The sequence below is a fragment of the Neomonachus schauinslandi genome, chromosome 15 (assembly GCF_002201575.2).
Source record: "Neomonachus schauinslandi chromosome 15, ASM220157v2, whole genome shotgun sequence".
NCBI classification, from domain to species: Eukaryota; Metazoa; Chordata; class Mammalia; order Carnivora; family Phocidae; genus Neomonachus; species Neomonachus schauinslandi.
Window position 1 is genome coordinate 22,445,750 of NC_058417.1, and position 25,497 is coordinate 22,471,246.

At 52.0% G+C, this 25,497-nt stretch overlaps 3 protein-coding genes across 6 annotated transcripts in view; 2 read left to right on the top strand and 1 right to left on the bottom strand.

Moving 5' to 3' along the window:
* The first annotated feature begins 941 nt into the window (after positions 1-941).
* Positions 942-9,492, top strand: FNDC8 (fibronectin type III domain containing 8). Its single transcript, XM_021704454.1, has 4 exons — positions 942-1,150; positions 6,407-6,776; positions 8,222-8,458; positions 9,042-9,492. The coding sequence occupies exons 1-4, from the start codon at positions 942-944 to the stop codon at positions 9,192-9,194; spliced, it is 969 nt and encodes a 322-aa protein (XP_021560129.1). The 3' UTR covers positions 9,195-9,492.
* Positions 9,493-10,810: 1,318 nt separating this feature from the next.
* NLE1 (notchless homolog 1) lies at positions 10,811-19,450 on the bottom strand. 2 transcript variants are annotated; one of them, XM_021704139.2, is made up of 13 exons: positions 19,388-19,450; positions 19,116-19,265; positions 17,737-17,954; positions 17,076-17,155; positions 16,185-16,261; positions 15,915-16,012; positions 15,408-15,600; positions 14,797-14,932; positions 14,599-14,645; positions 13,147-13,349; positions 11,970-12,129; positions 11,785-11,855; positions 10,811-11,160 (listed from the first exon to the last, which is right to left on the bottom strand). In XM_021704139.2, exons 1-13 carry the CDS (start codon positions 19,406-19,408, stop codon positions 11,148-11,150), a joined length of 1,467 nt encoding a protein of 488 aa, XP_021559814.1. In that variant the 5' UTR covers positions 19,409-19,450; the 3' UTR covers positions 10,811-11,147. The 2 variants fall into 2 exon arrangements, with proteins under 2 accessions (XP_021559814.1, XP_044777522.1); XM_044921587.1 differs by having other exon boundaries at positions 10,834-11,160; positions 19,391-19,416.
* Positions 19,451-23,599: 4,149 nt separating this feature from the next.
* The window catches only part of UNC45B (unc-45 myosin chaperone B), a 29,175-nt gene continuing 27,277 nt past the window's right edge, over positions 23,600-25,497 (top strand). For all 3 annotated transcript variants that reach the window (XM_021704274.1, XM_021704275.1, XM_021704276.1), the window contains exons 1-2: positions 23,600-23,767; positions 24,314-24,350. In XM_021704274.1, coding sequence (XP_021559949.1) covers positions 23,600-23,767; positions 24,314-24,350 — 205 coding nt within the window. The remainder of the gene's footprint in view (positions 23,768-24,313; positions 24,351-25,497) is intronic.

Consider the following 25,497-nt stretch of genomic DNA (forward strand, 5'->3'; position numbering starts at 1 on the left):
CCTTTGCTTTGCCTCGTCCTCTGGAAGACATAGCACAACTTTACAGGGATACCTCCTCACAATCCAGTGAGACCGGTGCTGGTTTTGTCCCCATTTCACAGAGGCGAAAATAGGCTCGGCCAGGTGAAGTCACTTGCCAGAGGTTACACAACCTGTAGGTGCAGAGCCGGACAAATCCACATCTGAGTGCAAAGCCAGTGCTGTTTCAATAGCCTCTCTTCCTCCTGTCCAAGTTGTGTGTAGGTTTTCCTCTGGTAAGGTGGTTTCCTTGCGAACAGAAAAATGTCTGGCCCATATTTGTATTCCTCTGTGGCACCCACCATTGTCACTCAACACATGAAGACACTTGTGGTGAGGATGTGGCACATTTAGAGTTCTAGCCGTAAAACCTGGCTGTATGTGGGCTGTGAGCCCCATGAGCCATCTGGACTTTCCCTGTGCCTACCGACATAGTGGGGATTTGCTGCCTAGGATTTCTGGGTATAGAGCCTCAGCATCCTAGAGACAAAGTCTCCCATTCCCAGAGACCCATTTCAGTCCCGCTTGTTTCCCAGGGACCCTGCCACCTCCCACCGCACCCAGGAGCCTTCTCTCACCACCCTGCTCCTCCTTCCCAGAGCAGCTCCGAAAGGAACAGGTGGTAAGCATTTTGAGATCTTCAGACAGAGGCAGGGCTGTTGTAACCACAGAGCATTAGAACTGGAAGGGGCCCAAGGGGTGATGTAGTCTGTGCCTTGTACCCCACTCCTGCCATTGGCCCTGGGTAGCAGCAGCTTCAGATTAAGGGGGAGGCTGGTCCCTAATTGTTACACTCAGTGATGATTATGAAGTCAGCCCATTGCACCCCCATCCCATGCTAACTAAGGGTGGGTCCACTGCCCCCAGTTTCTCTCTGCTTCCTGTCAGCTGCGTAGTGACGGCTGTGGTCCCAAACAAACGAGATGGCATCAGAGACACTATGTAAAGTGGGAGATGGGGAGGAGGCCATGCTGCAGAAGGAAAGCCTCAACGTTCTGAATGCACTCGATCAAATGTCGAAGCCCTTTCCAAACCCCAAGTCTATGAACAGGACCGTCACTACCAAAGGACTCCCACTTTCCGCAAGGGGCAGTTTGGTTAACTTCTTGCAGGAAGATACCATCAATCTACTGTAAGACACAGTCTGGTCCTTTCCTCCTTTCTAAGGCCAGAGTGGAGGGGCGGGGAGAGGGGCTTGAAGAAGCAATGAGGCTTCCTTGGCCTGTCACAACCCATCCCTGGACTCCCCGGGAAGAGCACGTGTGTAGGTTGCACTACGGAATCCTGATCCCAAATCAGTTCTTGGAGGCTTGGAGGCCTTCTGCTCCAGAAGGCCTGGTTTTCATCAGAGCTTTGTGGACAGTACTTCTCCTCCTGCTTAGTCCAGCTGTGGTCCTCACCAGTCCCACACACCCCCATTCAGACACCGCATTCCACTCCCCGATGGCGCATCTTCCTCATTCCTCCCTTTCGCTGTCTTTACCTGCCTGATTAGGTCCCCCCAATAGTCTGCCTGCCTTCAGCCTGAAGTTTACTGTTCCTCCTTATGATTTTGGGTTCTCTTTAGCTCATTCCACAAAACTCTGAGCACCTGCCAGGTGTCTGGCCCAATGTCAAGTTCTGGGAATGCAGAGCTGAAAAACAAACCCCCTGCCTTCACGGAACTCTCTGCCTGGGGGTGTGTGTGTGTGTGTGTGTGTTGGGGGATGTTAGGCGAGAAGCAAGAATAATACGACATGGTCTGTACTACGACAAGACACCTTGAGGAACCAGAGGGGGCTGTCAATGTCTTGAAATTCTTAATAATTTTGAAGAAGGGGCCCCCACAAACTATGTAGCTGGTCTTGATTACTTGAAAGGGATATGGCATCCAGTTCCTAAGGGACCGGTAAATAAGCAGGGATGGCTAAAGTGACAGATGCTTGTAGGAAATGTCATGGTAGGAAAATATTGGGCTAGGAGCCCAAGTTCAAATCCAAGTTCTACCACTTAGATATATGACTGTAGACAAGTTAATTAAGATCAGGGACCTTCAGTACCTCATTTGCGAAATGGGGCTAACACCCATCCAGCAGGGCTGTCAGGAAGATCATAAAAAATTTTTGTCAAACATATAGCTCAATGCTTAGCTGCTTTCTGTGCCCATTTCAGCACTCCTGTTTTGTGGGGGGTTTTTTGTGTGTGTTTTTTAAAATATTTATTTATTTGTTATTTATTTATTTATTTTAGAGAGAGGACACATATGAGTTGGGGAGGGGTAGAGGGAGAAATAGAATCTCAAGCAGACTCCCCACTGAGCAGGGAGACCGACCCAGGGCTCGATCCCACGACCACGAAATCATGACCTGAGCTGAAATCAAGAGTTGGGTGATGGACATTAAGGAGGCCACGTAATGTAACGAGCACTGGGTATTCTACAAGACTGACGAATCACTGAACTCTATCTCTGAAACTAATAATATGCTATATGTTAATTAATTGAATTTAAATTTTAGAAAAAAGAGTCAGATGCTTAACTGACTGAGCCACCCAGGCGCCCCAGCACTGCTGTTCTGAATAAGTGAATATAAAATAGATTCATGGGACGCCTGCCTGGCTCAGTCAGTAGAGCATGAGACTCTTGATCTTGGGGTTGTGAGTTCAAGCCTCACATTGGGTATAGAGATTGGTTTAAATTTTTTTTTTAATCTTCAAAAAAATAAATAAAATAGAAATTCATTAGGACAACCTGAAGTATAAATGATGTTAATACTCAGACTCTTCAGCCTACAAAAGACCCTTGATGAGGGAGTCATCTATGCCAATGTTTACCAAAGGCTAGCCTAGGAGCTTTGGGCTGATCAGGATTTCTCAGCGGGCAGTCTTTGGGGCTGGAGCTCAAGAAAAATTTGGCCCATCCATCAGCCATGAAGCCCATCCATCAACCATGAAGCAGGCCTGGAGTGAGGGATCCGGGGTTGTGTATTGGTTGTTGGATCTGGCCAGAGCAGCCGGGGGTCGGGGGGGGGGGGTGCAGAATGGGGTAGGAAGCAGAGGAGAGGAGCCAGAATGTTCCAGAGGCAGGTGGGAGCTGTGTAGCATGGGACCCAGGAGATCTGGGTTCTAGTTCCAACTCTGCCTTCAATTCACCATATGACCTTGGTCAAGGTGCTTGGTTCCTAAAGGCCCAGTGACTGTTCTTGCTATACCACTGCTCTTCAAACTATGGGTTGTGATCCGTTAATGCCTTAGGAACTCATTCTAGTTAATGGAGACCAGCGTTATAAAAATGAAATAAAAGAATAGAAAATCCAGGGGTGCCTGGCTGGCTCAGTCAGAAGAGTATGTGACTCTCTGATCTTGGGGTTGTGAGTTCGAGCCCCACATTGGGTGTAGAGATTATTTAAATAAATAAAACTTAAAAAAAAATTCCAGAGCACATCACACATAGAGTAAGTACTGGTTTGTGAAATGTGTTTTAGGGTTTTTTTTTTAAGATTTTATGTATTTATTTTAGAGATAGAGATAGGGATAGAGAGAGAGATCGCACATGAGTGGGGGGAGGAGTGGAGGGGGAGGGACAAGCAGACTCCACTCTGAGCACAGAGTCCAATGTGGGGCTCGATCCCATGACCCTGAGATCATGATCTGAGCTGAAATCAAGAGTCAGCCACTTAACCGACTGAACCACCCAGGCGTCCTGTGTTTTAGTTTTATGTGTATGTTTCAGTATACTAGGTAATATGTATTTATTTTGGGTCAAGGTAAAAAAAAGATTTGAAAGCCAAACTTTTTAGATTCTGTACTTTATCAGTAAATAAAATAAAATAAATAAATAAAATAAGGAAACACATACAAGGTTTTTCTTTGTAATAGCCAAGAATTGGTAAAAATACAAATATCCATGTAATGAAAAATGTACAACAGTTAAAATGACTGAACCAAAGCTACATGTGTCAGTACAAACAATGTTGGAGCACATGGCTTGCTCAGTCGGCAGAGTGTGTGACTCTTGGTCTCGGGGTTGTGGGTTCGAGCCCCATGTTGGGCGCAGAGATTACTTAAAAATAAAGTCTTTTTAAAAAATAAAATTAAATAAACCAATGGGGAGTAAACAAAACGAGCTGCTGGTGAATATGTATTGGATGATACCATTTATTTATGTGAAGTTTTAAAATATGCAAAATAATAGTCGATGTTGCTTAAGGATAGCAGACATCGCTCACAAATCTATAAAGACACATGTATAATGATACACACAAAATCTGAAATGTGCTGTACTGGTTACCGTGGAGTAGGAGGATGCAAAGTGAGATGGGGGACAGAAGTGTCCAGCGGGCTTTAGCTATACTGGTGAGGCTGTAGTTCTGAAATTGGATGGTGGCTAAGTGGAAGCTTAATATCTCATTCTTTATTTTCTCACTTTATCATATATTCATTTCATTTTTTTTCCAGTTTTATTGAGATACACTTGGCATATAACATCATATCAGTGTAAGATGTACAACATGATTTGGTAGGTGTGTAGTGAAGTGGTTGCCCCAATAAGTTCTGTTTCCATCCGTCACCACACATGGTTACAGATTTGCCTCTTGCGGTAAGAACTTTTAAGATTCGCTCTCTTAGCAAGTTTCAAATAGACAATATAGTATTTTTTTTTTGAAGATTTTATTTATTTGACAGAGAGAGCGAGCACAAGCTGGGGGAGCGACAGGCAGAGGGAGAGGGAGAAGCAGAACCCCACTGAGCAGGGAGCCTGATGGGGGGCTCGATCCCAGGACTCTGGGATCATGACCTGAGCCGAAGGCAGACGCTTATCTGGCTGAGCCACCCAGGCACCTGACAATATAGTTATCATACTGTATGGTATGTCCCCACTAATGTATTATTCTTTTTTTATATAAGGTTTTTTTTTTTAAGATTTTTATTTATTTATTTGACAGAGACACAGCGAGAGAGGGAACACAAGCAGGGGGAGTGGGAGAGGGAGAAGCAGGCCTCCCGCTGAGCAGGGAGCCCGATGCGGGGCTCAATCCCAGGACGCTGGGATCATGACCTGAGCCGAAGGCAGATGCTTAACGACTGAGCCACCCAGTCGCCCCTAATGTATTATTCTTTTTTTTTTTTAAGATTTTATTTATTTATTTGAGAGAGAGAATGAGATAGAGAGCATGAGAGGGGGGAGGGTCAGAGAGAGAGGCAGACTCCCTGCTGAGCAGGTAGCCCGACGTGGGACTCGATCCCGGGACTCCAGGATCATAACCTGAGCCGAAGGCAGTCGCTTAACCAACTGAGCCACCCAGGCGCCCTAATGTATTATTCTTGATTATCTTGTGTATGTCTAAAATATCTCATAGTTTAACAAAATTTGGATGGAAGTTTTTATTTTTATTTTTTTTTAAAGATTTTATTTATTTATTTGACAGAGAGAGAGATAGTGAGAGCAGGAACACAAGCAGAGGGAGTGGGAGAGGGAGAAGCAGGCTCCCTGCCGAGCAGGAAGCCCGATGCGGGGCTTGATCCCAGGACCCTGGGACCACGACCCAAGTCGAAGGCAGACGCCTAACCATCTGAGCCACCCAGGCGCCCCTGAAGGAAAAGTTTTTAAGCATCTATCCCAATATGTGTAAATCTATGTGTATTATTGGTAATTTTACATGGTACATATTAATACTGTTAAATGTTAGAAAATCTAATTAGTAATTACTGTTAAACAGTAGAAGTAAATATGAGTAAAGCTTAATTATTTTTCTTTTAGATACTTTTAGATATTTTTCCATACCTCGCTAGACTGGCTGGGCTTTCCCCCAAGAGTATTTGCACCCCACTTTGGAAGGAGGATTTAAGCTGTGAGCGGTGTTTCTCAAATTGTGGTTCTCCGAATACATGCCTCTGAATTGTCTAAAGATCTTTTTTTTTTTTTTTTTGACATGTCTAAAGATCTTATTAAAGATTCTTTAGCAGCGGTGCCTGGGTGGCTCAGATGGTTAAACGTCTGCCTTTGGCTCAGGTCATGATCTCCAGGTCCTGGGATCCAGCCCCATGTCAGGCTCCCTGCTCAGTAGGGAGTCTGCTTCTCCCTCTCCCTCTGCCTCTGCCTCTCCCCCTGCTTCTGCTCTCTTTCTCTCTCTCAAATGAATACATAATATTAATTTTTTTAAAAAAAGATACTTTAGCAGCTTTCCCAGTCCCATCCCAAAGGAGGGCAGGGACCAGGAATCTGCATTTTTCAGTAAGTGCCCTGGTGGGTTTGATGCCCTGCTACAGGGTTCTAAGGATGTTCTGAGCTATTCAGAAGCAGCTGGGGATTCTGGTGAGTCAGGCACAAGGCCTGCCTTCGGAGAGCTTCCCGGCTGTGCAGGCCGGGGTGGTCTCCCTCAGCAGGCTCCCCTGTCTCCCTCCCACTCAGGAAGCCGATGCCAGTGGAGGACTCTGAATGCAGTTCTGACGACACCAGCATCTCCCCCATCTCATCCACCTTGCTGAATCCCATCAAACTGGCTGTGACCCAGCCCAACAGCAGCTTCTTCGCAGGGATGCTGGAGAGCGAGCTGAATAAACTCAGCTTCTCCTCGGTGGGCAAGGATACAGAAAAGAGGGACCTGGCCCTCTGCCCCCACCAGTCGAAGTCCCAAATCACCCCTGGGGGCCTGCTGGACCTTGACAACCCTGAGCTGGACACAGACACCTCCTCGACCCCCTCAGAGTCCTCTGTGGTCATGGACGTGCCGGAGGCACCCTTCATCTGTGAACACACCGTCAGCGATTCCACGGCTGTGGTACGTTTCCCTCTTGGTGCATTCAGCGCAGGCTCCCTGGCCGCCCCCGTGTGCCAGGCACTGAGCTGAGCTCCATAGGGAGTGTGAAGACACCTACCACCTGCATCCTGACCTCAAGCTCCTGGCTCAGGAGAGAGGCCCTGTCTATAAGGAACTCCAGTGCTAGCTGGAAATGGGTGTGGTGCTGTAGGAAGAGTTCAGACCGAGTGCCACGGGGATCTCAGAGGGAAAGAAACATTACTTCCAGGTGCAGGAGTAAGCTTGGTGGCTTTGGTTAACATTTGAGCTGGGATACAGGGGTAGGATGTAAACATCCAGGGATGGGAGAACGGCATTCCAGGGAGGGGCTGATATGAGCAACGTGTGGGAAAATGTGGGAGCAAACAGCCAGGTCCCAACCCAGGGCTTCTCGAACTTTTCTGTGCCTATGGATCCAATCATCTTGTTAAAAATGAAATTCCTGGGCCTCATCCCTAGAGATTCTGATTCAGTAGGTCTGGGTGGGGCCTGAGAATTTGCACTGCTAACGTTGCCAGATGGTGCCGATGGCCCGTGGACCCCATGTTGAATAGCACTTGTCTAGAGTCCAGGACAGGGAAGAGAAGGGCAAAGTTAGTCCAGAGGCATTTTTTCAGAGGTCCTACAATGTTAGGCTACTATACAGATTTTTCCGTAAGCGGTAGAGAACAGCTTTTGCAAAGCTTTATATCCAACAGTGGATGCAACTTGAGCTGTATTTTAGGAAGATAAATCTGGAAGTCCCAGATGAGCAGTGTCTCTCAAAGTGTGGTTCTCAGACCACCAACAGCATCAGCATCATATGGCAACATGTTTGCAATTTAAATTCTTGTCCCCTCCACCTCGGGCCTACTGAATCAGAAACTGTGGGGGCCAGCAATCTATTTTATCAAGTCCTCTAGGGTATTCTGATACACACCCAAGTTTGAGAACCACTGGCCTAGAAGGAGGGGAAACTGGGAATGGAGACCAGACAGGAGGCAGCAGGGCCAAGAATCTGCAGTGTTGTAAAAACTCCCTGAGCTCCTTAGCCAGGCTCGGCAACCACCATCGTAGCCCGAAGTGTGTGGGCTCTGGAGCTACTGTTTTGAACTTTGGCTCTGGCACTGTGTGTGACCACAGGCCAGCCACTCGCCCTCTCTGAACCTGTAACCTCCTCTGCAATGAGCAAGGTGGACAAGATGATCTCTAAGGGCCCTCTCAACTAGTCTAGAAGAAATACGGGATGGGGGTACACTCTGAGGTGGGTGGGGCTGCCCAGGAAACCTTACACCTTGGAAGCCTTACACCTTCCATCAGCCCTGCCTCAGCCCCAGGAGGAGCAGGGGATGGGAGTGGGGCCCTCAGACCCATGGCTGGGGGGTGGGAGGGAGGGGAGGACAGCCTGGAGCAGGTCTGAGGAAGCCTGGGGGGCTCTCTTCCTCTAGATTTCCTGGACCTATGCCCTGGGCAAGCAGCAGGTCAGTTTCTACCAGGTCCTGTTGCAGGAGGTGGCCAAGACAAATGACAATGAGCCACCCAAGGCAAAGAATCGCCCATGGATCTTCAACAAGATCTTGGGCACCACCGTCAAGCTGATGGAACTGAAGCCTAACACAACTTACTGCCTCACCGTCCGTGCAGCCAACACAGCTGGGGTGGGGAAGTGGTGCAAGCCCTACAAAGTGAGCCCTGGGAGAGGAGAGCCCATGGGGGGGGGGTGGTTGGGGAGCGGCAGGGAGAGAGGTCTGAGCCAGGGGTTTTGGAGGCTGGGGACACCCTGATGCCCCCACGGCTCTTCTTCCTGCTGGCTGTCTTTCTGCCTGGGAGCGTGAGCATGAATTTCAGGCTGCTTTCTTCTGGGAGTTGAAGGATTAAGCCCCTGTGGAGCCCACTGGGGAATGCAAACTCATCTATTCACCAGCATCTCTGTAATGTCCAGCTTCCAATGCCGTTAGCTTTGGGATTCTTCAACTCAGTACTAAGAATTGTGAGCAGGCCAGGGAGTGAAGGGCATTGAGGGAACACAGGGAAGAGGCAAAAGGGGGACAAAGAAGGGAAGGGAGGTGGGCAGGGGCGTGGGGGGAGGCCTGAGGACAGATAGCTCTGGGGTTGGAAACCTCACACAACAGGGAAGGCATGGGTTCGTACCTGTTTCGGGTGCCCATGAGTAGGTGGTAAGGCTATCCAAGACCCCATCTGACCAACAAAGAGCTGAGCTAGGGTCAGGTCTGGGAAGGAATTCTGAGGGGTTGTGTTTTATTTCAGTTTGCAACCGTGGCCGCTGACTTGAACAGCTTCCCTGAGAACAACCCCATCCAGATCACTGTGCAGCGCAAGGAACCCCATAGGAAAACCGTGTCCCTAGGGCTGGAGGACATGCGGAAGCTCGAAGATCTGGAATACCTATTTCCCTACTAAGGAGGGCCCCAGGAAGCCCCTCACCTACCTTCAGCTTCAGCCCAGGGCTCTCAGGAACCAGAATCGTGAGATGCGACCACCAGCACCATGCCAGGAACTGCTGACTAGCCCGCCCAGGGGCTGGTGGTGGTGATCCCCGAACTCCACCCCTGGGTTGGGGCCAAGGCTAGGAGCTCCACTCACCTGGAGATGCCAGAGTCCAGGTCAGGTCCGCCACTGCCCACAGCTGCTAGGCATCCCCCTCCCCAGATTCGGGCTGGGTCCAGATCCCTCATTAAAGCACTGCAGGTCACCTAGCACCCCGACTTCTATTTCATGCCAACAGCGGGGCGGGCTGCCATCCACCTTCCTAGCTTCTGCTGGGGCGGGGAGTCCAGGTTGGGGGGTAGGGGCCATGAAACACAAGTGTGGCCGGGCAATGGGTTCCTATCCCCACCTACTGCTGGGCTCTGCCAACATCATCCCTGTCCTTATGTGAGGAAGAAATGTTACTCAAAGACCAGGAAAGACAGCAATGCTGGACAGAGGTGGTGGCAGCCTGTAGCGTGTCAACATGATTCGAGCTCTGGGAAGACAGGGTGCGAAGTGCACAGGTTGGGGGCGCGGTTTGATTTCCTCCTGGTTTTTCCTGGATGTGAGGGCACGGACAAACCGTTTAAGCTCCCCGGGCTGGTTCAGGGACGCGAGAACACTACAAGCATGACTGCAGAGTTACCATGAGGCTCACGGGAGTGTCCTCATGGGAGGACAAGTGCCCATGCAGGGTAGGCACTCGGCAGTCGGCGCCCCCCCTTTGCCCTTCGTGCAGCCTCCGTGCAGAGACGTGCGAGGTGGAGACTGAGAAGCCGAGCATGAGTGCAGGGTGGGGGGAGGGACAAGAGGTTAGAAACGCCATGGCCCTGGGCGGTCCGTACAAGGACAGTTTAGAATCCACCCTGAGCAGATCGCCTGAGCATTGAAACAGGAGAAAGTGTTGGCAGGATGCTTGGAAGGCAAGATCTTGGTCGAGAGTCTGAGGACATCCGGTAGGGATTCCCTTCATTCCATGAAAGCCGTCCTGGGCCAAAGAACCATTTTCCCGTCACGCCACACCCCCTGCTGCTGCAGCTCTCACCCCTGCACGCTCTGGGACAGCCGGGACAGCTGTCGCCTTCCGCTCTGTACCCCGAGAGCCCAGCGCAGCGCTCGCCGTACTGCGGGACCTCGGGAGATGTGCCATGTGGGAGAGGCACGGAGGAGAGCAGCCCTCGAGCAGCCCTGGCCCACACAGCTCCCTGCCGTGACGGAGGTGGTCTGATCCGTGCTGTCTTAGCCGTAGGCTAGCGTCGCAGGACCACATTCCTAGCCATCCAGGGAAACAGAGACAGCGCATGTGGCTGGTGTCCACCATACTGGACAGCGCAGGCTCAGGTTTTCCTCTGGCCACTCTCCTGGGCTTCAGCCGGTCTTCCCCGCCTCCACCGGCCTCTCCCTCGTAGGCACGGGGGAAAGAGATGAAAGGCAACTTCGGGGTCAGCAGGGTTTCGGTGCAGCCCAGAGGGAAGGGTTAGACAAACTGACTCAGCATAGTCCTCCAGTGAGCCTTGGGATTCTAGGACAAGGAACGACAACCCGAACACACAAAACAGAAGTGATTTATTTGGTCACAGAATCTCGGGTCTGACACTGAGTAAAAAGAACACTTAGGAAAGGAGAAGGGGCGGCAGCAGGGCTCCAGTCATTGCCTGGCCCCCCACCACCAGCGAGGTACAGAGTGATGGCCAATGGCTGAGCTCACTGGTAGTCCCCTGTGACCTCTGCTCTCCTGCTCTGGGGAGGGACCCCACTGGGGGCTGTCCAAGGGCAGCAGGCCATGCTCATTTGCAGGGTCACCACCCTGGCCTTGGGTCTGTGTCAGGGCAGGCAGCTGGCAGCGGCAGGTCCAGGTGGGGGTCCCAGAGAACTTGGGGTTTCTCATCTCCTCCATCTGTGCAGAAGGGGAGGGAACAGCATGGAGATCCCATCTTGGGAAAGGGAGGCTGCCATATCATCCCAGGAGCCCACGACGGGGGAGAGCTTGTGGTTCACTCAGTCATCAGGAGCCTGGCTACCATCTCTGCTCTAACTACCCAAACTCAGGCGAGACGCCCGCTGCCTGCCCCGGCCAAGACCTCATCCCAGGGCCTGGCTGCTTGGATGCTCACCGGGGGCATCTAATGGCAAACAACAACTATTCTTTACAAGTACACACGCTTCAGCTTCCCAAGTGTGTTCACCTCCTATCTTGGAACGTCCCGTCTACCGAGGCTTGGTAACCCCCAGGAGGCAGGTGAAGCACGCTCTCTAAGACTGCGCAGTGAAAGCCAGAGCTAGGACTGGAACGGAGAACCATACTGCCTCTTGCTGGAGGGCCCCTGGGCTCGCCCCCTGGAGAGCACTGTCAGGGTCTCCCATATTCCCTGTAATTCCGCAGCCCTCCCTTTTAACCACCGAGAGAACCTGACACCACACACTGTCTTTGGCCCCTGGAGAGCGCTTGGAATTCTCCACCCGAAGGGAAAGGTGCAAAGAGTGACCGACTTAATGGCAGGGGAGCCAAGCACACACTCACATCCGGAGGCATTTGTCCTTGCCACCACTTGCCACCCTCTGGCCATCTGGACTCCAGTCAACAGCATACACCTAACCCGAGGTGGGGGTTGGGGGAGGCAGGTCAGTGAGGAGGGTGGGGGGCAGGAGGGCCAGGCTTCAAGCCCACCACCCACCCCACCTCTGCTCACAAGGGTCCAGCCATACCTCATCTGCGTGGCCTGGCAGGTCCGTGGCCAGCTTCTGGGCCTTCACATCCCACACCTTCAGCGTGCTGTCGCTGCTGCCGCTGACCAGGAGCCGGCTATCGGCTGACCACGCGATCTGGTACACAGCAGCCACGTGGCCACGCAGGGAAGCCAGGTACCTGAGCCAGGAAAAGGTGATGATGGGTATTAGATCTTCAAACATGTCTGAAGGGGGCCCCTACGCCCACAGCAGTGGTTCTCAACCTTAGCTGCCCATGAGAATTACCGGGGAACGTTTACAAAATCTTACTGCCTAGCCCCTACCCCAGTGTGATCATTACCAAGGTCATAACGATTTTATAAAACTTTTCCAAATGAGCTGCTTCTAGGGTGCCTCTTGCCAGGCCTCTGTACCTGGACAACTTTGCATGACTTAGAATCCAACGGAGCCATCTGCTTAGCCCATCTGTCTGATACCCCCCTAGCACAAGGTGCCTGCTGGCAGGTGGCATGGAGTAAGAGGGGGCAGGCCCACCTGGAACTTTCAGAGCAATACAGATCAGCTACGTCTATTTGGACAAGATTAGGCCTCTCTGGGACTCTGTTTCCTATCTTGAAAAAGAAGGGCTGCCATGTGGCCCCAGCAAGGGTCTCCCTCATCCCTGTTCTCTTCTTGCCCGTGCCTCTGCCTCTCCTGTGACCTCATTAACCTCAAGGCCACGGTGCCTCATTACACCAGTGCTTCTCAGACTTTAAGGGGAGCAGAATCACCTGGTGACCTTATGCAAATGCAGATTCTGAGATTCACAAGGTCAGGGTGGGGCCCGAGGTTCTGCATTGCTATCGAGCTCCCAGATGCTGCTGCAGCTGCTGGTGTGTAGACCACACTTTGAGGAGGGCCAGGAAATAATTACACCTCAAACCTATACTTCTGCCACATGCGTGGCCATCTTAAGATCGTTTCTCTCCTTTGATATGAAAGGAGCTAGCATTTCAGTGCCCATATATTGCCAGTCCTAAATATACCATCTCACTTAACCCTGGTAATGAAGCTGAGAGGTAGGGTCTGCATATTACAAAAGAGGAAACAAAGCCTCAGAAAGTCTAGGTGCTTGCGAAGGCCACACAGCCAGGAAGTGGCAGAGCCAAGCTCCTTCCAGAGGACTAGGGCCCTTCCTCTCCACGCCCTCACTCACCTGCCCGTCCTGCCGTCCCACAGTTTGACGGACTTGTCAAAGGAGGCACTGGCGACAATGCGGGAGTCAGGGGAGAAGAGCACCTGGTTGATGAGGGCCTGGTGTCCCGTCATCCGTGCAAGGGGCTTCTTGTCCTCTGCTGGGGACCACAGGAATAAGGTGAAGTCGTCTGAGCCAGACACCAGCCTCTCTGGGCCCTGGCCCTAGGAGAGGCAGAAAGCACACCGTGTTGGACGTGGCCTCAGACAGGAGAGCCCGACCTCGGCAGCAAACACACCACTGATTACCCCACACCAGCACAGAGGCCGGCACTAGGAGAAATGAGGCCTGGCCAGCTACCAACTCACATGGGGTCCCTGGCAAGTCACTGCCCCCAAAAGGAAGCTTTATGCACATGGAATGGTTTCTAATCATTGTACACAATTACAAGAAAAAGCAAGGTACAGAATAGTGTGTTAAAAAAGGGAAGGACTGGGGCGCCTGGATGGTTCAGTTGGTTAAGCGTTCGACTCTTGATTTCGGCTCAGGTCATGATCTCAGGGTCGTAGAATCGAGCCCTGAGATGGATCCGTGCTGGGCGTGGAGCCTGCTTAAGATTCTCTCTCTCCTCTGCAAACCACCCCCTTCCCTCTCTCTCTCTCAAGAGAAAAAAGGATTTTATATGTGGGTTTGTATGCATGTGTATGTATGAAGTCTCTGGAAGGAAACACAGGATACTAGTAGCACATGGTGCTTCCAGAAGGAATGGAAGGGCAACAGAGATGCAAGACTTTTTCACTATCTACCTTTTTGTGTTCTTTGATCCTTGGACCACATAAATGTGTTACTTTTTTTTTTTTTTAAGATTTATTCATTTATTTATGAGAGAGCACAAGAGGGGGGAAGGTCAGAGGGAGAAGCAGGCTTCCCGCTGAGCAGGGAGCCCGATGAGGGACTCGATCCCGGGACTCCGGGATCATGACCTGAACCGAAGGCAGTTTGCTTAACTGACTGAGCCACCCAGGTGCCCTTAAATGTATTACTTTAAATAAAATAAAAAAGAGGGGCAGTGGGCTGAGTTGGTTGAGCGTCCAACTCTCGGTTTCAGCTCAGGTCATGACCTCGGGGTTATGAGATCAAGCCCCGTGTCAGGCTCCATGTTCAGCAAGACTACCTGAGATTCTCTCTCTCTCCCTCTCCACTCCTCCCCCTGCTCATGCTTGCACTCTCTCTCTCAAATAAATCTTAAAAAAAAAAATAAAGAGAAAATGCAATAAATAGATAAGCAAATAAATGAAACAAAATGATTAAAATGATCCCTATGTGTTAAGGTTTTAGGAGTGTAAACTAGGATTATCACGAAGAACTTTCTGGAAAAGCAAAGGGGGGAGGGGCCTGGGTATCTGCAGTGTTTCAGGGACCAGTGGGGGACAAGTACAGAGCTGGGCATGCTGGCGGCTGGCACATACTCACCCGCACCAGATTGTATCGCCTCAGAGCCCCGTCCTTCAGCTCCTGCACTGTGGCCAGGTACCGGAGGAGAGAGGAGGAGATGAGGAGGCCGATTAGAAAATCCCACGCCAACAGCAAACACCCCGGCCCAGGTCCGAATCTCGAACATTAAGCCAGAGAAGTGGCTCCTTCCCAGGCAGCCCTCTCCCGCCCACTCACAGGCCCCTTGGAGGTCTTGGGCGTTAATCGAGGCCTCGGCTGGCTCAAAGGCTCCTGTACGCAGGGCGTAGTCCGTGCTGAGTGCCATGGTATTCACCCAGTGGCCATGGCCTTGCAGAGTCCGGCACAGAACACCCTAGGGCAGAGGGAGTCAGGTCAGACACACTCCCACCCCACTCTCCACCCTAGGGATCCGGTACCCCCAGGTTAGCCCCAGAAGACAGTGATGTGGGACTCGGAATCAGGACCCTCGTTCATTGTGATCTTAATCGAATCACCCCTCTGGGCTCAAGTCTCTCCTCATGTCTAAAATGAGCATGTTTCATGGGAAGGAAGTGAAGTCTGTGGGAATACACGGGCTCCAGTCAAGTAACTCTGGGGTACAGCAGGTTCTGTAAAGCTAACAGGCTTCCTAGAGTAGGAACGTCCGGCCTGTGCTAATGAACACTGGAACCTCCACTACCATGCAGCACCAACCACGGGACCCACCGTTCCCGAAGCGCCTCCCCGACCTGGATCCCAGGACCCACTGGCCAACCTGCCTTCCAGCCCCAGCATCCCGTGGCCTGAGATTCCCCCAGGCTTGGGTTCTGGACCCTCCCGGCTCTTACATCATGAGCCCTCCAGACTTTGATGGTGCGGTCCTGGGAGGCAGAGTAGAGAAGCCCGTCCCCTCCCCACCGGAGACAGGTGACTGACTGCGTGTGCCCGGTGAGGATGCGCTCACAGCGGCCCGCAGTCGTATCCCAGACCCGCACGCTGCCATCCTTGGAGCTGCTGGCCACATAGCGGCACGCCGGGTTCCTGGAAAGGGGGAGATGTGACCTCACTTCCGACCTGGCAATGCCCACAGCACGTCCCCATGCTCAGCTCAAGGGCCAGGGACAATGACGCGAAGGCTTCCTGACCCCAAGATCAAGCTGCATTGCAAGGCAGCTCTCAGGCCCCATGATGAGCAACCCCCTCTCAAGCAGCAACACACGCTTGGAAGACTTGCCCCACTGCCTGCCATACCATGCCTGTTGGTCAGGCTGGCCATCTCGCCCCCTCGGCAGGGGAGAGGACAGTTTTGGGCCCCTAGCTCCTCATTCCCCCGCAGCTCCGTCAGTGTCACTTACGCATGGAGGGGCTCCCAGCTCAGGCCTGTGATCCACTTGCTGTGGCCAGCAAGGGCCCTGCCCACCTGCTTCCCTGTGCCTGGGTCCCACAGGAGAATCTGAAGGACAGAAGCTTACTCAATAACCCTCCCCGAACTGTCCCTGGGCCACCACAGGTCCCCGCCCACTGGCCCCAACCCATCCTTCCCTAAAGACCCCAGAACCTGATCTGACCCAACTCCTAGGAAGGGAGCCCAGAGTCCCTGCCTAGTTACCCTGACCACCACCTACCTGGCCATTCTTGCAGCCTGAGGCCAGCTTCTTGCCGTCTGGGGACCAGGATATGCTAAGTACCCAGTGTCTGTGTCCTAGAAAAGCAGGGGAGGGAGAAAGGAGGGAGCACATCTGTCTTTATTCCCAGTGCCTAGCAGTGCCTGGCACTTCTCAACTAGTCCCTGAATAAATGAGCAGTCGAACCAAAGGAGAGATGAGGCTTTCTAGGCAAAGGGACACTCTACCCCAAGTGCTAAAGCCATGCATCCTGCTGCACAGATAATACTTCTACTTTCTAATAATTCCTTACACGATACATGGTATAAAGCGTTTGCACACGTCATCCCTTATAATTCTCATGATAGCTCTAAAGTATGGAGCAAGAACGATTCCCAATTTTTCAGATGATAAAACTGAAGCTTGGGGAGCACGCCCTACATACACGAGATCACCCCGCCAGAAGCATCAGCACCAGCTGGGAACTTGACATGCACATTCTCAGGCCGCATCTCAGAACTAAGGAGACCAAAACCCTAGGGGTGGGGCCCAGCAATCTGTATGTTAACAAGCCTCCCAGGTGATTCTGATGCATGGCCAAGTGCTCAAGTTTAAGAACCACTGTGGTCGAGGCTGGATTTAAGTCAGGTTCTCCTTGCCACCAGCCATCAAAATCCAGATTCTCCTTGCTACCAGCCGTCAGCACAACCCACGACCCCACACTGAACTCTCTGGTCCAGTTTGTATGTAGCCTGCTCAAAGGTGCGGTCTCTACCTAGAAACAGGCCGCTGCTAACTGGCCATGAAGGGGCTGAATCATCTCTGGACCACCTCAGGAACTAAAGGGCTGAGTAAATGATTGCACATCCGCCACTGGGTTAAGTCCCCCTACAGAGTTAAGTGCGTACTGACCCTGGCATGTGAAATGTGGTGTCTCGGTGCTGAGATCCCAGAAGCGCACAGTGGTGTCTCCAGAGCCACTGGCCAGGTACCTGGGGAAGAAGAGAGGCCACCTGACCTCTGCAGTGGGGCCAAGGGGTCAGGCCTACACCAGAACACTGCACATGTGCGTTTCGGCCACCTATTCAATTGTCTTCTGGGCATAGAATCTGGGGCTGGGCTTTTCTCTCTCCCCTGAGGAGAAATGTAACACTGATCCCATCTGGGAGAAGACCCCAGGCAGCCATTTCTCTCCTCTTCCTTTTCTAAAAGGAATGGCCACAGCTATTACCAGGATTGAAGCTGCTCATTATCCTAGTATGATTGCAAAACGCAAAGAAACTCCGTTTCACAGATGATGAATTAAGTCAGAAAGTGACTTGTCCGGGTCACACAGCTAGGGAGCTCGCAGCTCAGCTCTCCTGAGATCAAGTCCAGGAAGGATTCTTCCAAGGTGGGTGTCCTTCAAGACCAAACCCCACCAGGGAAGTCCCTAACCTGCAATTTGTGCCCAGAGGTCAGGTCTATGATAGGCAGCCTGAGGTCCTATTGATTGTAACTTGGGGTACCCTCCCCACCCCAGCAAGAGGCTGTACTCCCACACTCCACTCCACAATTCTGCAGCTGTCCTTACTTTCCTGTGGGGCTGAAAGCCACAGAAATGACCGCCTCGCTGTGACCTTCCAAAGAGCTGGTGCAGCGGGTCACAGCACGGACCCTGAAGATGGCCTGTGGCTGGTAGATGATGTCAAGGACCTTCTCTGTCTCCACTGCCTGTGACTCCAGCGTCTTCCCCAGTGACGAGATGATCTCGGCATCGTGGACATAGAAAGCCAGTGGCAAGGGATCCTCCTGGAGGGCAATGGCAAAGGGCAACTCCTCCATCAAAGGATAGGCAGGAGCACTCCCCACTGAGCTGTGGGCAGGTGAAGCTTTATTCTTTTCAGCCACTGTTTGGGATACCCCCCACCATGCCCACTGAGCAAGGCCTTTTTTATCCTCAAAGAGTAACTGCAGGACACTTACATAGTACTTTAAAATCCTTTATCTGCATCTCACAACAACCCTGGGAGGTAGGCATCAATACTCCCACTTGACAGATGAGAAAACTGAGGCTCAGAGCAGCTACAAGTAATTAGCCCAATGTCCTATTGCTAATGACTAAGTGCTTCAGAAAGAAAATTAAAGTCCTGAATTAGTGTTCATATACAGAATTATGCAGTGTTTTCTAAACCACCACACCATGCCCTACAATGTATAAGCAGCATCCAAAAAACTGGTTGAAAATGCAGACTCTGGGGGCACCTGGGTGGCTCAGTCGGTGAAGCGTCTGCCTTCGGCTCAGGTCATGATCCCGGGGTCCTGGGATGGAGCCCCACCTCAGGCTCCCTGCTCAGCGGGGACCCTGCTTCTCCCTCTGCCCCTCTCCCTGCTTGTGCGCTCTCTTTCTCTCAAATAAATATAAATAAAATCTAAAAAAAAAAAAAAAAAGAAAGAAAAGAAAATGCAGACTCTGTTTCACTCCCAGAGTCTTGGTGTAGTAAATCTGGGGTGGGGTCCAGGTACTGTGTTTTTAAGCCCCTAGCCCCACCAGAGGGCAGCATTTTGATAAACCTGGCTTAGAAGAGCAAGGGTTTTTAATCTGACATTTGAGTTCCAATTCCAAATCTAGCACCTACCGCGTAGCACCGTACAAATCACTGAATGCCTCTGGGCCGCCCTGTAAGATGGGGATATTAACGCGGAGCTGTGTCGAGGAATTTGACGATGCACCCAACGCGTTCAAAATGCGGTCTCTCTCCCCAGATGGACCCTGAAGGCGCGCAAAGCGCTGTCACACTGATTAGATCTCCTGACTCTTCCCCCGAAGTAGGTGGCCCTACCACGGACAAGCCCCACGGGTGGTTCACCCACTGTCGCTGAGCAGTGGGACCCCCGAACCCCAGACCTTGGGTCTCCCGATCCCCTGAGGGCCGGACCAGGGCAGGGCCGCCCGCCCGGGCCGCCGCTCACCTGGGCCAGCAGCGCGTTGCACACGAGCTGCAGCTTGTCCGGGGTGATGTCCACGGGCACGTCGAACGGGGAGCCCAGCAGCTGCCCGCCCTCATCCTGGAACTGCACCAGCAGCCGCTGCACGTCGCGCGCCGCCGCCTCGTCCTGCGCCTACAAGCGCGTCGGGGGCTCAGCCACGCCGCCCGACCGGAAAGTCCCCACTGCCGCCTCCCTCTGGCCTCGGGGACCCCGGACCCGAGCGCCCCCGCCCGCCCGCACTCACGCACACCCACCGCCGCCGCCGCCACCGCCATCCCGCGTCCCCACGTGGAGGAGAAAGACTCCGGCGGGACGGAGCGCCGCCCCCGGAGTCGGGCGGCGCGGCAGGCCGCGACATCGCCCTCTGGTGTGGCGGAGGGGAAGTGTCACGCCGTGCGCGGCCCGGCGTGGCGGTGGGCGCCTCTGATACCCCCCTCCTTGAACAGGTGGCGGTCGCCCCGTTCAGTCCCTCCCAGTGCCGTGCAGGATACGAACGGCCTTTTGTCTCTGTAGAACAGGGATTCTTGCCCCACTTCATAGATGGGGAAATCGAGGCTCTGAGCGGTTTATTGATTTTCCCCAGAGACAGGAAATGGCGGAAGACTGAATTGGCTTGGTTCTGGGCAGCAGCAGCCTTGCAGGGGCGGCTTACAAAACCAGAGCTTGTTGGCTTGAAGGCGGAAATTATTATTTTTTAAAATGGATCAAATCAATTCATAATTCTTGAGTGCAAAAGCAAAAAGTGTCTACAGTTTTCAACAATGTAAAGCAATAGCAACTATGATGGGAATGATAGCAACGTGTTAGGCGTTGTTCCAAGTGCTTTACCCATGTAACTCATTTAATCCTCACAAAAACCCTTCTGGTCCCACATTACAGATGAGGAGCTGAGGCAGAGACCGGCTAACATGAGAGCTTTTACCAGAAACCTGGGATCTTCCTTGGAGCTCTGCCCACATCCCGGGGGTCTCAAGCTCTGTCAATATGGCCTCCTTAACCTGTCCCGAATCTGTCTCCCCATCTCCTCTCTCACACTCTGGCCTGAGTCACCGTGATTGCATACAACAGCCTCTTCACTCGCCTCCCTGTTTCCACTCTTGCATCTTCCTGAGCATCCTCCACACTGCAACCAGGGTGATGTTTTCAAACAAAAGATCAGGTATGTCACTGTCCACCCTAAAACCCTACAGTGGCTCCCATTATAAGCAGGACAAAGGTCAAACTCCTTATGATGCTCCACTCAACCTTACTTACCTGTCTAGCCACTCCTCTCTCTTTAAGATCGAATTCTTCTGGCTTTTTCTTAGTTCTTCCAAGGCATGAACCTTCTTGCATCAGTGCCTTTGTACTTGCAGATTTCTTTGTCTGGAACTCTTATGGATTGAATTGTATCCCCCCCTCCCCAAATTCGTAGGTTGAAGCTCTAACCCCCAGGGTCGCTGTATTTGGAGATAGAGCCTATATGGGAGTAATAAAGACTAAATGAGGTCATAAGAGTGGAGCCCTAGTCCGATAGGATTGGTGTCCCTATAAGAGATATCTCTTACATCTCTCCCGCTCTGTCTCTTTCCCCCTCTCTCTCTGCCCCACACCTCCTCCTCACACAGAAAAGAGGCCATGTGAAGACAGTGAAAATGTGGCCATCTACAAGCCAGGAAGAGAAGCCTCACCAGAAACTAATGTTGATGGCACCTTTACCTTAAACTTCTAGACTCCAGAACTGTGAAAAAAATACGCTTATTTTTCAAAAATTTCACTTATTCCAGCCATTCCGCCTGTGGTGTTTTCTTACAGCAGCCCAAGCAGACGAAGACAGGAACAATTCCTCATTCTTCAGGTCTTGCCTGAAATATGCATGCATTTGTTCAGCAAATGTCTCTGCCAGACATTGTTCTAGGAACTCTACATGTATTAACTCATGTAATCATTTACTCAGGAAACCTTCTCTGAAACAATTCTGTTTCCCCATTATGTGTTTTTTCAGAATATCCTGGTATTCTTTGTATTTAGAAATCACAGATCCATGGAATGATTTCATCCATTCATTCAATAGATATTGTTGAGCCTTTGTGTACACACTTTGATAGCCACTTGAAATATGTAAGTGAACAAAATAGACACAAATTCTTGTCCTCACAAGTGGTCTTGGCTTCCACTGTCATTCACACTTCCTGGTACATAGTAGATGCTTAAGAATTGGTTGGGGTGTGAATTACTGAATCAGGATTTTTTTTTTGTATTGTTTTGTTTTCTAAGATTTTATTTATTTATTTGACACAGAGAGAAAGAGAGAGAGAGTGCACAAGCAGGGGGAGTGGCAGGCAGAGGGAGAGGGAGAAGCAGACTCCCCGCTGAGCAGGGAACCCGAAGTGGGGCTTGATCCCAGGACCCCAGGATCATGACCTGAGCCAAAGGCAGATGCTTAACCAACTGAGGCACCCAGGTGCCCCTGAATCAGGATTTGAATCTAAGATCCCTTGGACCTAAAGTCGGAGAACTTGAGTTTTCTGTCAGTGGCAGGATCCTTTATCACATGACTTCGTTGCTACAGAGAGCTTGCCCCATAAAGGGGCTCAGGGTTTAGGACACCATGATGGCAGGGAATCCCTCCCTACATTCATTCATGTATTTATTCAGTCAACAAACATGCATCAGACAAATATGCATCAGGGCTGAGCCTTGGGTCCAGAGGCATAGTAGAAATTTCCTAGATCATAGCTGTGTCCAAGGTTACAGAGCGAGGAGCAGAATCCAGTGTGGGTGACCCACCTATGTTTTTCTTCAGTGCACTTCTCTGCCCTGGTCAGGTAGGTTTGAGGATATATGCGGGGAGGGGCCAAAATGGCGGTAAGTGAAGCAAAGCATCAGCATGGAGACACTATTCATTCATCCATTCATTCATTGAGGAGACCCGCATTGGGCACTGACTCTGACAGGCTCTGTGCCAGGCTGAGGGGTTGGGGGGGGTTGGGGGGGTGACAGCCAAACTGCATGAGATGCTGTCCTTTGTTCTTGCCCCCTGGGAGGGAGCTCACGACCCAGGTTTGGAGATACTGGAAGGCGAGAGAGTTCTAAGTCCAAGTAGGAACAGACTCAAATTCGTCTCAGGAACCCTCAGTCAGATCGGGAGAAACAAGTCCTGCCCCAGGGGAGACCTGCTCTGGTGGTGAAAACAGTTTTTGTCCCAGGAAGATCCCCTTCTGAGACTCAGCTTACCAGGAGAGTTCTGAGGTGGATTGGGGGTGGGGGTACAGTCCTTGGGCTCAGGGAATTCCTAGACTGACCCAGCTCTGTTCAAGGAGAAGACTGTAGTCTAGTGCGGGATATGCAGAGCCCATCGTCCGGGAGCTCCCAGTCTTCTGGGAGAGGTAGACTGAATGCCTCCACTCCATACAGATGGTGGATGCAGGAGAAGGCGTGCACACTGAAACGAAGCACCCACTTGCACTTAACTGAGTTTGCAAGCCTCTCTGTCCTTCCGAAAAGGAAGGACCTTTTCAGCAATGAGTGCCGGAGGGGTTAAGGGACTTGTGGGCAAGTGGAAGAGGGGAAGGAACTCTCCTCCCCCCCTTCCATCCCTCCTCCCTCCAGAAGGGCATTTCTGGAAGTCTCCAGTTGGTCCTGGACCTGGGCAGCTGCTCTAAGTCTGCCAGCCCCTCAGCTGTCACTCTGCTCCCAAAATAGCAGTGGTTGGGGGGAGGGAGAGGAGGTTGTTTATCTGGGATGGACGGGGACAAGGGGCATTATAGCTGTGCCTAGGGAGGGGGTCTCCCTCCTTTCTGGATCTTTCTCTCACTCTTTGTGGTATGAGTGCCTGAGTCCAGGACGGCCCCTGAACAGGACACTGGGGCAGAGGTTAGTCAGTGCTCCCACATGGTAATGACTGTCCATGGGGAGGGGAGGGCCCTGAGTATCAATGACAGACTCCAGGGGCACCTGCCCCTGTGGCCAAATATGGTCTGGAGCCCTTGGCAGGGGCGATAAAGCCTCTTGGGTGGGGGAGGGGACAGACTAAGGCTTGGTGTCCGGGGGTTCGCGAGGGAGCTCAGCAGAGCAGCATCACAGGACGACAGACCAGGAGCACTGTCCTCTAAGCAAGTGAGCCCCCCTGGGGGGTGCCCCAGACTGGGGAGGGAGAAGGGGGACAGAGAAGAACTTGTAAGGCTTGCAGTGAGAATTCAGGCCTTTGGCGCATGGGGTGGCTTCACCTGTCCTGCTGGGAGGGACGGAGAGGGAGGCACAGGGACTCTGAGACTCCCTCAACCATGCTATTCTCCAAGCAAATGCTATCAAGTCCTCCTGGGGGGGATGGATTCGGGGGTGATGGGGGTGGGTCCTTTCCAGGCAGAACCTTCACCTTCCATCCTGGTCGGAGGAGACCGTGGAGCTCCAGACCTCAGGCCAGGAGTCCAGCTCTGGGTCTGGAGTGAGGGGCCGGCCAGACGGAGCTGCTCCTGTCCCGACAGATGGCGGAGGCTGAAGCAGTGCAGCTGAAGGAGGAAGGGAACAGGCATTTCCAGCTCCAGGACTACAAGGCTGCAACGAAAAGCTATAGCCAGGCCCTGAAGCTGACCAAGGATAAGGCGCTGCTGGCCACGCTCTATCGGAACCGGGCAGCCTGTGGCCTAAAAACGGTCTGGAGCGGGCAGGGCGGGAGGCTGAGGGCCTGGGCTGGGAGGCAGGGGTGTGGAGGCAGCCCCCCAGCCTGATGGGCATTGTCCATTGTTCCAGCCCTCTCTCCCGGACCCCTCAGGTTGGAGCAGGGCACCTCCCACTGCTTTCCTGGACCCACTGCCTGACCCACTCCTCCCGGAGACAGAAATTCCTCCAGTTGGGAGTCAACCTAATGGGCACTGGCATCACGCCAGGGGTTTTTAAGTGTTATTTCAAGACATCTTACTAACAGCCCAGTTAGCTACTGTTTCGTGCCCATATCGCAGATGACAAACTCAGGGCTCAGAGGGCTCCATAACCTGCCAAGATCTCCCAGGTAATTAGCAGCAGAGCCCAGATTCAGACCCAAGATTGCCTAATGCCAGAGCTCATCCACTCCTCCATGCCCAGCGAATGAGGGTCCCGCCCTTGGGCCCCCGACAGCCAGCAACTCCCCAGCAAACCCTCTCTGGCTGCCTCCGCGTTGGGCCCACCTTAACCCTGGCTCCTTCTTCCCCCTTTCTCAGGAGAGCTACGTTCAGGCAGCTTCAGATGCCTCTAGAGGTGAGTGCCCCTCCCCCAAACTCCGCCCCCGCCCCCCAGCATCCCTGTTTTGTCTAAGAGGCTCTTTATCAATTGAAGGAATTACAGATTGTGTAAATGTCATCCTAGGCATTGTAGGCGGGCTTCAGATGTCCAGAGAGGCCATCCCTAAATTTTTGCATTTTTGCAACTCGCATTATATGTTAAATCATAGGTCAAGGGAGATACTTTTGTTAAAAGATGTTTCCGAAAATCCTTATGTCATGGTAATGCACAACCTCCTCTGTTGTAAATTAGGGTATGGTCCTCCTGCGGCCCCAGGACCAGGGCATCACCCAGTTCACTCTGTGGGATCGGGCTCCCTGAGGGGAGGAGGGAGGCAATAGCCCAGTCCACAGGGACCAGGGAGAAATGAACGTTAAAATCAACAACAACAACAACAAAAACCTTTAAACTTAACTTTAGCTTCAACTTAGGCTTAAACTTCAGTCATGCCGGCTTAAGTGCATCATCAAAATGGGAAGACTTCTCTTGGCTGCAGGTGTTGTGTTCTGATCTGATTACTATTCTTTTAGGAGGAAGAGAGATAGTCTGAAGTGAGTTCAGAAGGGAGGGAAGCAGCTGGAGAGGGGCCTGGAAATACAACCTCTGACGAGCAGTTGAGGGATGTGGCAATATTTAGCTCAGGGAAGGCAATTCCCAGGTGGGATGGAGAGCTGCCTTCAAATACCTAAAAGGCTGTCACAAGGAGGAAGGATTGGATTTCAACTCAGGGGTTCCAGGGCTGAACTTAGGACAAAAGGGCAAACTCACAGGGAGATGTATTTCAGGTAGGAAGAGGGAAGGGCTTTCTTGATGGCTGCCTTGAGAAGGAGGGAGCTCCCCACTGCTGGAGGTATGCAAGTACCCGTTGGATGAGCACTTGGCTGGGATCATGACGTAGAAGAGACTGAAGCATCAGGCACTAGATGAGATGGCCCTTAAGCTCCCTTCTGACCTTGAGACTATGATTCTTTTTTTTTTTTTTAAGATTTTATTTATTTATTTGACAGAGAGAGACAGCTAGAGAGGGAACACAAGCAGGCGGAGTGGGAGAGGGAGAAACAGGCTCCCCGCTAAGCAGAGAGCCCGATGTGGGGCTTGATCCCAGGACCCTGGGATCATGACC

Excerpts from the sequence above, each read along its gene's own strand:
- NLE1 (XM_021704139.2), bottom strand. The coding sequence starts at position 19,408 with ATGGCGGTGGCGGCGGCGGCG. Across the intron at positions 17,955-19,115 it reads GCAACGCGCTGCTGGCCCAG|GAGGATCCCTTGCCACTGGC; the intron begins GTGAGCGGCGGC and ends ATTGCCCTCCAG. Across the intron at positions 14,646-14,796 it reads CCAAGACCTCCAAGGGGCCT|TGCAGGAGCTGAAGGACGGG; the intron begins GTGAGTGGGCGG and ends ACCTGGCCACAG.
- FNDC8 (XM_021704454.1), top strand. The coding sequence starts at position 942 with ATGGCATCAGAGACACTATGTAAAGTGGGAGATGGGGAGGAGGCCATG. Across the intron at positions 1,151-6,406 it reads GAAGATACCATCAATCTACT|GAAGCCGATGCCAGTGGAGG; the intron begins GTAAGACACAGT and ends CCTCCCACTCAG. Across the intron at positions 8,459-9,041 it reads AGTGGTGCAAGCCCTACAAA|TTTGCAACCGTGGCCGCTGA; the intron begins GTGAGCCCTGGG and ends GTTTTATTTCAG.